Below are 12,431 nucleotides of genomic sequence, written 5' to 3' on the forward strand. Positions count from 1 at the left end.
CGCGGCCGCGGATGAAACGGACACAAAGTCCTTACTGCACAGACAGCTCCGGCGGAACAGAGGGAGCCTCTCCAGGCGTGGGACTGAGGGCGACAGCCATCAGCCGCCAACACACACCCGTGAGAGACGACTCTGGCCTCACGGTGCGCACGCTTCCCGCCGCACAGCACCGCGCACTCCAGACACAGAATCTCCAGGCTCTGAAACAACTCTGACAGGCCTAAGACGATCAGCTGCAGCTCACAAACGAAGAAACTGCAAATAATCGACGACATTGAGAAAAGGGACCCTCACACGGGACTCTCTTTTTAAGAACTTACTGCTTGTTCACAGACACTGGCCCCTAAAAAAATTTGAAAAGTTATCTGTTTAATTGCCATTAATACTAACATATGTAAGCATGGAGTGGACATAGATGTCACACATGTGCGCTGACCTCTGGCGAAACCTCTCTTGTTAGCTTATGAAACGCAGCGGAACACACGCGTCCACAGACCCCAAACCACCGGAGAGCTCTCCCCAGCCAAGCTTCTACCCTGGGAACATTCCCCAGGTGTGAGTTTTTGAAGCAGAAACCGGACTTCTACCAGATTACTTCGATGCTGAGGCAGTGCTACAGTCTGGGCCTCTGGGTACGGACCCTGCTCACAAGCTTACACTGTTGTTTCTGAAGCCAAGCCAGGCTGGTTTTTCTCAGGAGATTCCAACGCAGTACTTCGGCGCAGGTTTGGAAAGAGAACGAACAGCACAGAGCAGGGTGCGCCGAGCTAATTAAAAACCATGCTCAGGGTGCACAAGCCCTCGGCCGTTACTCCGCGGCTGGCTGCAGAACAGCGGGGTTGGCCCACGATGACCGGCCAGGTGGCACGTGGCTCGGACTCGGATGCCCCCCCCCCCGTGGCCAGAGGGGTCTCCGCCCCTCCCGCGGGCCCAGAGTGGCCGCTCCACGTTCCCCGGAGCGCAGCGCCTGGGGAGACCTGCCCACCGAGCCCACCGGTGGCCAGGGCCACCTCCTCGTTAGTCACTGGCAGCTCAAGACACACGTGAAGCTCAGGCTGAAACGAAACAGAACCTGCCTTCAGTCCCTGCTCCCCCAGACGGGGGCTCCAGTTTGCGTGGCAGCTCTGCCACATTTGGGTTGGCTGCCTTCCCTCACCAAGAAAAAGGGATTTTTGTTTCAAGCATTTTTCTCCTAAAACTGCAAGTGACAACACTGAGTTGCTCAAAACACTCTCCTCTTTATTTTGGGAGAAGTCAGGCTCAGCCCCTGCTTCGATCTTATTCAAATGCTTCTCTCCTTTCCCACCCAGCGGTGAAAAGCTCACTATTGTGATCAAACATGTACTGGGTTTTCCTCTTTCACACTGCCGATTTCTCACATTCTGAATCACAAATTACTGCAGGAATGTTACGTTACAATGTGCTCCTCTATGGCATTTACAAAAAAAAAAAAAAAAATGGGGGTAAGCCAAGACCTGGGAACGTGGGACACTGGGTGCTGCCTTCCGGTGTCGCGGCGCGCAGAGCTCAGTGCCCCTCAATGCACTTAGTGTGGCGGGACAAGAAATGCCCAAAAAAATAAGTTCTTTGAATATTACCTTTCAAGAATTTCCTTAAATATTGCTCAGAGCATACAGAGTTAACCCTTGAACAACATGGGTTTGAACTGAGGGGGTCCACTTATACCTGGATTTTTTCAATAAAACAGTCCAGTCCTGTAAATGTACTACCCCTTCCTTATGCTGTTAATACTGTTTTCTCTCCTCCTCCTGACTTTTCTGTAAGAATACGGTACACAGTACACGTCACACACACCCTGTGCTCACTGCCCGTTATCAACAAGGCCTCTCCTCCACGGTTGGCCATCAGTGAAGTTCGGCAGGGTCAGAAGGATTTTTGGCTGTGTGAAAGGGTCAATGCCCCTAACTTCTGCACTGCCGGAGGGTCGACCCCACGGAGGTTTTTCATTCCTTAGAGGCAGTTTTAAAGATCATTGCAAATACGTATGTGTATACACGTATATACAGTCTTCGTTATTTGAATAAATGTTGTTTAGAAAGCAGACAGATGGCTCACTCGGGAGGAGTCTTACTGCCCAAAAGGCAAACCGGGAATCACCTCCATTAACGTGGCCTCCTCGAGGCCAACGACATCGCTCTGTCACACCCCCAGTACCCAGCACGGCGTCCGGCATGGCAAGCCCAGCCCCTGCCTGTGGATGAACGAGTACACAGAGGCATCGAAGGGCAGGCGCACAAAGAGAAACAAAGAACCAGTAGGTTACAGACTCTGACCGTAGGCAAAGGAAGAGCAGAAGCAGAGTCACTGGCCTCAAGGAGTTAACAGGCTGGTTCGGGAAGCAAAGCTGCAGCCCAGGGACGCTTATAAAGGAGGGGCCGGCAGGCCCGCTGCAAGGGGCCTCACCCCTCGGAACAGCTTCCTTCCATGCAGGGGCACCGAGCCCAACATCCCAGGTTACCAGAAAATGAGGCAGATGAGGAAAAGAGGCCAGAAGCTCCCTTATTCACAGTCTGTCCACTGAGACATACCAACCTGTCCGCCACCGATGGAAAGGGCCGAGTCCCTCAGGACATGGGGACAAACGGACTCAGGGCCAGCCCACAGATGGAAGGGGGCACGGACGGACAGACAGATGACAGACACACTGCCTACGCAGACAGCAGGGTCTGCAGGACGACCAGAAGCAAACTGGTGCCCACCTTAGAGCACACCCAGCAGCCGGCAGCATTAAACGCAGTTCTCCAAGGCTGGAAGACAACCCGAGCACACATCCATTAATGAGTGAGCCCCCAAGTTGGGAAGCTAGTTCAGACGTCACTGAAGAGCTGCAGTCGACGGAAATAAACTATTTTCATTTGGAGACAAATCAGGTTCAAGTCCTACAGAGCAATGAAATCAAAACCTTTGGGTTTATCAGAGAGAAATAATTTGTATCTCTACAAGACGCAAGGCTACAAACCAGCATGCAACATCAGTGCCTGGGCCCCAGTCCAGAGTAAGCCACCGAGTCCCGGAGCCACCTTCGGTCAGAAGACAGCACAGTGTGGGGTGACTGTGCCGAACAGTGACCCATGTGGCGGTGACAACACAAGAAACACGCAGTCCTTTTCCCTGGCTTCATCTCCATGTCTCAGACTATGTTTCTTCCGCTGGTAATGCGCTGGCTAGGCCCAGGCGCTCAGGGAGGGCCGCACGTGGCTTGTGGGGCACCTGAGGTCTGCCCTTCTTCCCTGTCTCACTCTAACCTCTCCAGAAACAGAAACGCAGGGGACCCCTTCAACACAGCAAGGCAAGACCGGGGACTAAAAACTCCCCCAAAATGAATGCTTACCCCATACCAGCATAAGGGACCACGTTAGCTCCGTGTTTACTGAGTATTAATGAGTGCACAAACCAGGTAAATGAGTAAGCTGAGAGGGGCTGCCAACTGCGGTGGTCTCCATGCTTCAGAGGACCACCACCCTGGGCTCATTAAACTACTGACCAGAGGCTCTCCGGGACCAGATTTCAATCAGGCTCCTCAGGGCCCTCCTCTCAACTAGGTCTCAACTTTGGGCTCCCATGTACATCGTGGCTGAATCCAGTTTCAGCATGAGCACTACTGAGTCTGTCCGGAGAAAAACCCTACTCTTGATAGACGGTCACCCTCGAGATCGGATCAAAGGCTTCATTCCCCCCAGTTCTCTGGAGCCCTTCCCTCTGCTGGCCGCACATCCCCAGGTGTTTGCTGCCTTCCAAGCTGAGTCCTAGTTCTCTCTCCCCTAGCACAACAGCCTTAAATAAAGTCCTTACTGTTTTAGCCAGTGTCAGAGTATTTCTTCTTCAACACTGCATCTCTAAGAAGCTTAGTCAAATGAATGGAAGGCCTCTAGTTATTATGACAGACACTGTGTGTCTAGGTACAGGCGTCCAGACTTGGGATGTCCTGGAGGACCCTCCAGCACAGTCAGGCTATGGCCACGTGCCAAGACTCAGAACACAGGGGCAAAGCTGAGGTAGACACTCAGGACTTGGTAGAATGACCCTAACTCTTAGCAGCATCCTAGGGAGAAGTGACAGCAAGTAGGCAGTACAGTACAGCTGATAAAAGGGAAGGCTCTAGAAGTTCAAATTCTAACGTCCACTAAATAGCAGTAAAACTCCAAGCACGTTACTTTATTCTATAAGCTTCATTCTTCATATCTATAAGGAGGATTATAAAAGCTACTTCATAAACTCTGATGCAATTTCACTTATATTACCAATTTATTCATAAAACATACCATCGGTTGCCTAAAGCTTAGTAAAATCAGCCCAGCACCAGTCAGAATTTAAAACAAAGCCTTGCAAGTTTTAGTGAGGTTTTACTGTATTTATAATTTTTCAAGATAGTTTACTTTAGTAAATCACGAATGTATTTATTTACAAAAATTTCTCATTTTAAAAGCAGCTAGCTCTGCAGAAAATTCAGAGACAGCACAAAGGAAGAAAAAAAACTGCCTATAGGGGCGCTTGGGTGGCTCAGTGGGTTAAAGCCTCTGCCTTTGGCTCAGGTCATGATCTCAGGGTCCTGGGATCGAGCCCCACATCGGGCTCTCTGCTCAGCGGGGAGCCTGGTTCCTCCTCTCTCTCTGCCTGCCTCTCTGCTTACTTGTGATCTCTCTCTCTGTCAAATAAATAAATAAAATTAAAAAAAAAAAACTGCCTATAATCTCATCTTCCAAAGATTAACGACTACAACAATTTTAGAGTTCATATTTCCAGCCTTTATTATTATTTTCTTTTAAAAATCGGATACTCTTGTCCTTCCGTAATCTACTTTTGTGTCTTATCATGAATATATTCCCAAATCACCGTGTTAATGTTCTCCTCTAGTGCTATTTTTAATGGATGCTCAGTGCCGTAAGTGTGTATCCCATCTCTGTATATGAAGTTTTGAGTACATCCTGAGCATTTCCTTGGGACAAATCTTGAGAATTGCTGAGTCAAAGTAAGAGCACACACGGCAGTCCTTTTGCTTCCACGGGGTATCATTAATACTCTGCTCCACCAGGTGATCTTGTGTGAACGTGAATCTGGTTTACACCTTTAGCACGTACCTTTAGTCACTTACCAAAGCAGCACTAGCTATGACCAAGACAGGAGGGCCCTGCCCTCCAGCAACTCACACTCCAACAGGAAAACATTCAACCCACAACAAATCAGCTGGGCAGAGCTGTAGCTGGGGGCGGGGATGCTCAGCAGGGAGACCCAACCCAGATCCAGGATCCACAATAGCTATCCTGAGCAAGGGCACTGGGGAGCCTGACAGAAGGCAGGAAGGGCAGGTGCGGCCAGAGCCAGGAGGAGCCGGCAGAAGACGGGAGGCCAGGAGTCCTAAGGAATGAAGATTTTTTTTAACGTATCTTTTTGTAAATTTTGTGATACCTTTTTCTATCAGTAAATGGAGGTTTCTTTTTTTTTTTTTTAAAGATTTTATTTATTTATTTGACAGAGAGAGATCACAAGTAGGCAGAGAGGCAGGCAGAGAGAGAGGAGGAAGCAGGCTCCCTGCTGAGCAGAGAGACCGATGCGGGGCTTGATCCCAGGACCTGAGATCATGACCTGAGCCGAAGGCAGCGGTCCAACCACTGAGCCACCCAGGCGCCCCTAAATGGAGGTTTCTAAGGTACTTAAAATACCTGTCCTGCTAAATAGTTTAACCTGGGACTTTATTTATATTATAAATGTATATTTTATTATAAAAGAAGAGGAAAAAAAAAAAAAAAAACCACACACACCAACTCTCAGTATGGCCAGAACTCTGATGTACAGGAAGAAGACCGAGGAGACGAGGCTGCAAACCGGGCCAGACACCTGTACCTGGACTTGACCCCAGGGGAAATCAGATATTGGTCAAGGCTGTAAAGCAAATCCTACTTAGAAACACTGCCCTGACTCCCTGAAGGAAAGATGGAGAGAGGCAAGACTGAAGATCAATTAGGGGCTCTGGTAGACTCTGCATGTTCTGGCTGCCCAATACCCAAACACCTACTTTGGAAGAACTCTAAGGGATGTGGTCCTAATTCTTTTTGCAAAGAAAAAGGAGGCAGAGACCCTCTTCCGGCCCTCACACCCTTACCAAAGACCAGAGTTCTAAACTCTTGTATTTGCTCAGGAAATCGCTCCGGCCCTGTGCTAGCAGCTATGGACACAGCAACGGACCAGACAAAGTCCCTGACTAAGAAATGAGCCCTGAGAGTGAGACTAAAAGGCACAGGGCCCAGCAGAAAAGAAAGTCCAACAGTGTGTACACGTGTCAAAAATGCACCATATTGTACACTTACTCTACAAGCCCCACACCAGCCATCTCTAGTCCCACTGGGCCATGCTCAGTTTGTCAGACTCATGGAAGGCGTGCCATGCGGTACCAGCAAAGACCAAAGAGCTGGTGCTGGGCAGCAGCCAGCAGTGCGGGCTATGTTAGGGCACCTGCCTGAGGTTACAGACACTAACAGCAAAGCCCACATTTGAACCCACCGGCTTCCAAAGCTTGTGCATCTTTCACTAGGCCACACCCCCACCTAACCACCCCATCTGAGTGATCTGGTTGCTGCTGGCTCCAGTGCTGGAATGACCAAATCACTCATGGCAGAACTGTCCTCAGTCCAGAGAGCTCTCCTTCCTGAAGGCTCTCCCAGTCACAAGGCCACTCACAGAATCGTCAGGACTGAGGGGACAACCGAGAACACTGGGCCCTTCCCTAACCCTCTGAAGCTCTGCAAAACCCCTTAAAGAACAATGACACATAATGTGAAAACCAGTGCCACTCACTGAACATAAATAAAGACTCATGTACGCCTGTAAAAATTTATGCTTTAATCCACATTTCAGGATAAGAATGCAATTTAAATTCATTCAAATTTAGTCAAAGCTAAGACAATTTACTCATAGGACACCTCTCCAGGCTCTTATTTATTACGGACGCTTTTCTACTCAGTCTGACGACGAGCTCCTACGTCCACAGTAGAGAAAAATACGGAAAGGCGTCTGAGGCAGCACGTGGGTACCGACAGTAGCTGACACTGCTAGGAGCTGACATTAACAGGGAAACTAAGAAGACCTAAAAGACACAAAAACTCCAAACAAGTAACAGGGCAACAGCTGTCCCTGCCTCAACAAGTCCTACAATATTTACATCACAACAAATTCTGTGTAAAATGTTTACATGAGATCATTAAAGAAAGCTTATACCACATCCTGCACATTCTATTAAGCAGGGAAATAACATATTTTAGAAAGACCGCCATCCTAGATGGAAGATTTTGGTGCTTAATGGGCAAAGCCCCAAAACTATGCAGGAGACTCTGCTGTTTCAAAAAGGCTTACTTCTCTCTTACCCTGGCTGGCAGCAGTTTTACTAGCAAATGACTTTACAATAACTCACCACCCTCGGGGCTGCAGCACGAACAGAACAGTACACGGCTGCATGCTCAGGGCACTCTGCGTGCACACGTGGGAGTCCACAGCTAGACAGGCATGCTGACGGGCCTAGTAACGGAGTCCACGCTACAGCAAACATTCTATAATAAAAGCAACGGATTCCCACATTTTGAGTAAAATTTGTTTATAAGGAAAAGGGTGCTCAGGAGCTGGTTGGTTTTGGTTGGCAATGGCTCTGATTTACGGTTTGACCGAAGACAAATCATTTAATCTCTTTGTAGATCATTGATTCCCTTTTTGGTAAAACTTAAATAATGATTTACCTCTCAGTTTGGTAGATTTTGAACTACTACTACAAAATCCTTTAATAATATCATATTTTATATAAATAACTTAAACCTTAAGTAACATGTTTTTAGTCTCTGAAAATTTTTCCAACAGAACACCTTACAGACATCTAAAAGCAAATGAGAATAAAGTTATTTAGGCTAGCTATAAAGCTTTATAAAAATAACTGATAGCACCAGGACTGCCTCATCTTCAAACCAAGAAAAGCAAGCACACAGTGAATTCCTGATTTGCCAACAGCTCCAGCTTCTATAAGACCTCGATTAGCTGGACGTTCCCCTTTTACGGTTAACCTCTTCTTGAAAGAGGCGGGCACCCAGCAGTGAGGTCCGCCAGTACCGGCACTGCTGCCAGATGCACCGAGCTGGGTCTCCGGCATCTCCTCCCAGAGCAAACTCAAGCCAGGCTACAGCAGGGGTCGGGTCCTCTGCACTGGGTCCTCTCCCCCGCCCAAGCCTCAGGAAGGAGCACACACAGCACCGGACCCCAGGGCAGCAGGAGGAGCTAAGGGCTAGTTTCATAAGGATTCAAGTGCAGGGCCTGCAATCTACACAAACGGGATCGTGCGTCTTAGAAAAGACTAAATTGTCGACACGAGACCCCTGAGGCCTTTCCCGGTGCCTTGGAAGGGGCTCATGAGAGGGCACCGGACGCCCGATCCTCATTAGCTTTACAGTAAGTCCACCTCGTCACCCACACCCTGAGTCAGGCTCAGGGACGGGGCAGAACCTCCGCATACGGAAAAGCACAGGTGCCCTCGAGGTCACCGCCGGCCTCTGGTCCGTCTAACAGAGGAGAAACCCGAGGCCAGGAGGGACCGGGTCTCCGCGGGTCTGGACGGCCGCCCGGCCGGGATGACAGCAAGGAAGGCGGCGGTGAGGTGGTGGAGGAGCGTGGACGGGAGGGCGAGCGGGCCGGGGCGGGGCGCAGCCGGGGTCGCGTCGGTGCTTTCCGCAGACTCAACTCGCCGGGGGCAGAAGGGGCCTTCCGAGGCGCCGGGGACCGCGGGCCGGGCCGGGAGCCGCGGCGGCAGCGCTCCGGGCGGCAGCGCTCCGGGCGGGGAGGAAGCGGCCACACACAGCGCGGGCGAGGCCGTGCGGGTCCGAGACGGTCGCCACACCGGGCAGGCCCGAGCGGAGGCAGCGGTCAGGCCGCGAGAACACAGGAGGCGGCCACGGCAGGAGCCCGGCTGCCGCTGCGCACCGCTCGGCTCCGGGAACGGACGGAGCCCGAGGTCGCGGACCTGCTCCCCGGCGTCCCTCGGAACCAGCCCAGCATCTGGGCGCCATTCCCGGGACCACGGGCTCCTGCCCTCCCCGCCAACCGCTCCGCACGGCCGTCCTCGGGTTCTCGGCCCCAGGCGTCTCCTCCGCTCCCGGCGCAGGACGCTCACCCACAGCCGCCGGGCGACCGTCCGCGGCCCCCTCGCCCCGAACTCCCCAGGGCTTCCCGCCAGGCCCTCTCGGAGCGCGCGTGCCTCCCCCACCTCCCCGGGCGCCCGCGCCCACGGTCCCCGCGGTCCCCTCGGAGGAGCGGCCCCCGGCCCGGCCTCCCGCGCCAAGGCCTCCCGCGCGGACGCGTCCCGCACAGACACTCCCCGGGCCGCCCGCGCGGCCGCCCGCCCGCCTTCGCCCCTGCAAGGGCCCCACGGCCGCGGGCGGGACAGCGCCGCTCTGCGCCGCGGGCGCGCGGTCGGAGGCCGCCCCGGGACGACACCGCAGGGCGCGCCCGGAGCCGGCGCCCATCCCTGCGGGGAGAGGAGGGTCGGGCGGGCGCCGAAGAGGAGGAAGCAAGGGGCAGAGCCGCAGGGCCGGGCGGCCGGGCCGGGCGGTGCCGGCGACGGCGACGGAGACGGCCGGGGGGGCCGATGGGCGGCGAGCGCCCCGGGGTCCGGCGCGGGGCTGCGGGCGGGCGGGGCCGCTGAGGGCTCGGACCCGGGGGCCCCGCGACGGCGGAACCGCGGAGCCGCAGAACCGCGGGCGCAGCGAGCCGAGCCCGACAGGCCGCGAGCGGTCCGGACGGCGCTGGCCCCGCAGGCCCGGCCCTACCTAGAGATGCGCCCGCACAGCCAGGGACGCGCCCGCGCCGCCCTCCGCCCAGCCGCTGCCAGCCGCGCACTTCCGCTTCCGCCCCGAGCGCTTCCGCCCCGAGCGCTTCCGCTCGCGAGACGGCCCCGCGCCGGGGGGGGGTGGGGGTGGGAGGGGCGGGGCCTGCGAGGTCCGGCCCCGGGGCGCCGCGGGAATGAGCTGCGCAGGCGCCAAGCCCGTTGCCTCGGAAACCGCGCGGTGCTCCGTGCTCGCGCCGCGCGCTCCCTCCGCCGCGCGTGGGCGTCGGCGGCGCAGCCTCTTTCCGCTCCCGGGCGGGTTCCGACGGTGACCCCGAGCCCCGGGGGAGCGCCGCGGCCGTCCCGGGGCGGCTGGGGGCGGGCGGCGTCCCGCGGAACCTTCCCGAAGCCCGGCCGGTGCGGAGCGAGGACCCTCCGGATCCCGGGGCTTCAGACGCTGCGGGCGGGCAGCGAGCGTCCCCCGCTCCGGCCGCGCGCGTCCCCGCGGGGGCCCGGGGGCGCCGCTGAGAACGGGCGCGGGGCGGGGGGCGGGGCGGGGGCCGGGGCGGGCTTCTCTGTCCCCTCCGCCGCCTCAGCGGCGAGGTCGGGGCAGTGCCGGGGCTTCCCGAAGCCGGCAGAGCGCTCGGCCACCGCGAGCCCTCCGGGCCCTGCGGCCGCCTGTCGGCGTGGCCGTGACGGTGGCGCGGACGGTCATTGCCCGAGGCCCCGTGGCTCCGCGGGGGACGGTCATTGCCCCGAGGCCCCGTGGCTCCGCGGGCGGGTTTTCCAGTCTGGAGCGCGCGAGAGTTGGGGGGAGGAGCAAGGGCAGGTGCGGGGCTCTGCAGAATTTCGGGGATGAGGCAGTCCTGCCGGAGTGGCGGCAGGTGAAGCTGCGCGGTGAACCCACCACCGGGTCAGGCAGCGCCTCCACCGCGTGTCACGGATTTTGGACCCCGCTCCTAAGCCACCGTGTGTCCACTTTACTTGTGAAGCTGCTTTAAGATCCGCGACGTGCACGTCCCGCGCCTGGCGTGCACCCGGCATCTGAGGATCAGATGCAATCGGGCGGTCCGGATCGCAGCCACTGCCCATTCCTCCCGCTGAAATGAGTAAGCGGGAGAAGCAGACTCCTGACTGAGCAGGGAGCCCGATGCAAGGGTTAATCCCAGGACCCTGAGATCATGACCTGAGCTGGAGGCAGAGGCTCAACCCACGGAGCCACCCAGGCGCCCCCGTTTCAGTTTTGAAAATTGAAATCCCTCTGCCCAAGGCCCCATCAGTCCCAGGGAAACTGAGAGAGTTGGGCACCGTAAGAAAGAACTGCTCTGGGAGAGGCACACTGGGAGCCAGGCTGGTCCAGGGGCCCGTGGAGACAAGTGTCCATTACTCCTTTTCTGAGAGTCACCGGCTCCAGTGGGTTGGTGGACAGACTCAGTTACAAAAGTTATATCCACGTACAATGGGCAGAATAGTCCTGGAACGGTTCACAAGGGGGTGGTTTCCCCACCTGAGAGCCTGGGGTGGTGGGGCTCAGGGAAGGAAGGGACTTCACTCCTCTCTTTTCAATCTGGCAGCCAAGTGTGATGGCAGAAGAATCGCCTTTAAACCAATCTGATTTATTTTTAAGTAAATTACTGACAAGTCAAATTGTTAATACCAGTTTATTTAAGCTGCATCTCAGAATCTGTCCACACAGCATACCTCAGTAGGCTTTGTAAGCCCCAGGGAGTAACAACCTTCAGTGGAAGGAAAATGACCAAATACTGTTCTCTTCAATGTCTCTTGCAAAGCACTTGACAGATCAGGCACTCAAAAAACATTGCCAAACTGAAATGACAGCACACACATACGTGTTAAAAGTTTTGGGAAGGAATCTCTCCACTCAGCCTAACGGGCTCTTCTTTCCTGTTGACTTTTTTTTTTTTTTTGAGTAAAGTCACCGGTGCTCAGCACCTACTACTGATTGGGTACCACAGCAAGAAGGATGTGAAACGGTCTCTGATCTTAAGGAGCACACACTGAGGCAGGGAAGAAAGACTGACATACGTTAAATATTAGGAAACAAGTGAAACCGTGTAAAATCTGTAACATTGGATGAAGAAGGGAGCAAGGGGAGTCTGGAAGGAAGTGGGATCTCAGAAGTGGAAGAGGAGGGTTTCGCATGCAGGAGAACCTAGGAAACAAGCGGAGCCGGACTTGAGGTGGTGCAAGGGGCCGGCGGGGACACCACTCACAGTCTGTGCAGAGCCAGACTGAGGAGGCAGAGGGCACAGGTCAAACAAAAGCCCTCTCTGACTGCTTGGGTGAGTCCCACCACTTGGCAGTCTTCTCTACCTCCTGGAGCTTCCAATAGGCATTTACACACATGACCAAGGATCAACAGACAGTTGAGGAAGACAGAAAAAAAGGAGAAAACGAACTAGGAAAAAGAAAAATATTAAAAACATTTTTTGCAGTCTCTGAAAGTAATATATCCATGAGGGAAATAGAGAGGGGTATATAAAAGAACATTCCAAAAATAAGAGCTCTTGAAAATTATACAAGAAATGATACGTCTAAGAAGTGTTTACATTTAAAATGTAAACCTGATGATATCTCTCAGATATTAGAACAAAAA

The 12,431-nt window shown here is 54.3% G+C and overlaps 2 protein-coding genes across 5 annotated transcripts in view; both read right to left on the reverse strand.

Annotated features, from left to right (window-relative positions):
• The window catches only part of FAM120B (family with sequence similarity 120B), an 88,944-nt gene extending 79,047 nt beyond the window's left edge, over positions 1-9,897 (reverse strand). Inside the window, exon 1 of one of the 4 annotated variants that reach the window (XM_045079960.1) lies at positions 9,819-9,889. The gene's annotated coding sequence lies outside the window, so the exon portion shown is untranslated. Of the gene's footprint in view, positions 1-9,818 lie in introns of all 4 variants that reach the window. The other 3 variants (XM_045079974.1, XM_045079975.1, XM_045079973.1) reach the window with 3 other exon arrangements.
• Positions 8,534-10,858, reverse strand: LOC123392143 (collagen alpha-1(I) chain-like). The gene is made up of 3 exons (XM_045080299.1): positions 10,799-10,858; positions 9,889-10,704; positions 8,534-9,814 (listed from the first exon to the last, which is right to left on the reverse strand). Exons 1-3 carry the CDS (start codon positions 10,856-10,858, stop codon positions 8,534-8,536), a joined length of 2,157 nt encoding a protein of 718 aa, XP_044936234.1.
• Between the last annotated feature and the right edge of the window lie 1,573 nt (positions 10,859-12,431).

This window comes from Mustela putorius, unplaced genomic scaffold, assembly GCF_011764305.1.
Source record: "Mustela putorius furo isolate JIRA1106 unplaced genomic scaffold, ASM1176430v1.1 tig00000450_pilon_pilon_pilon, whole genome shotgun sequence".
NCBI classification, from domain to species: domain Eukaryota; kingdom Metazoa; phylum Chordata; class Mammalia; order Carnivora; family Mustelidae; genus Mustela; species Mustela putorius.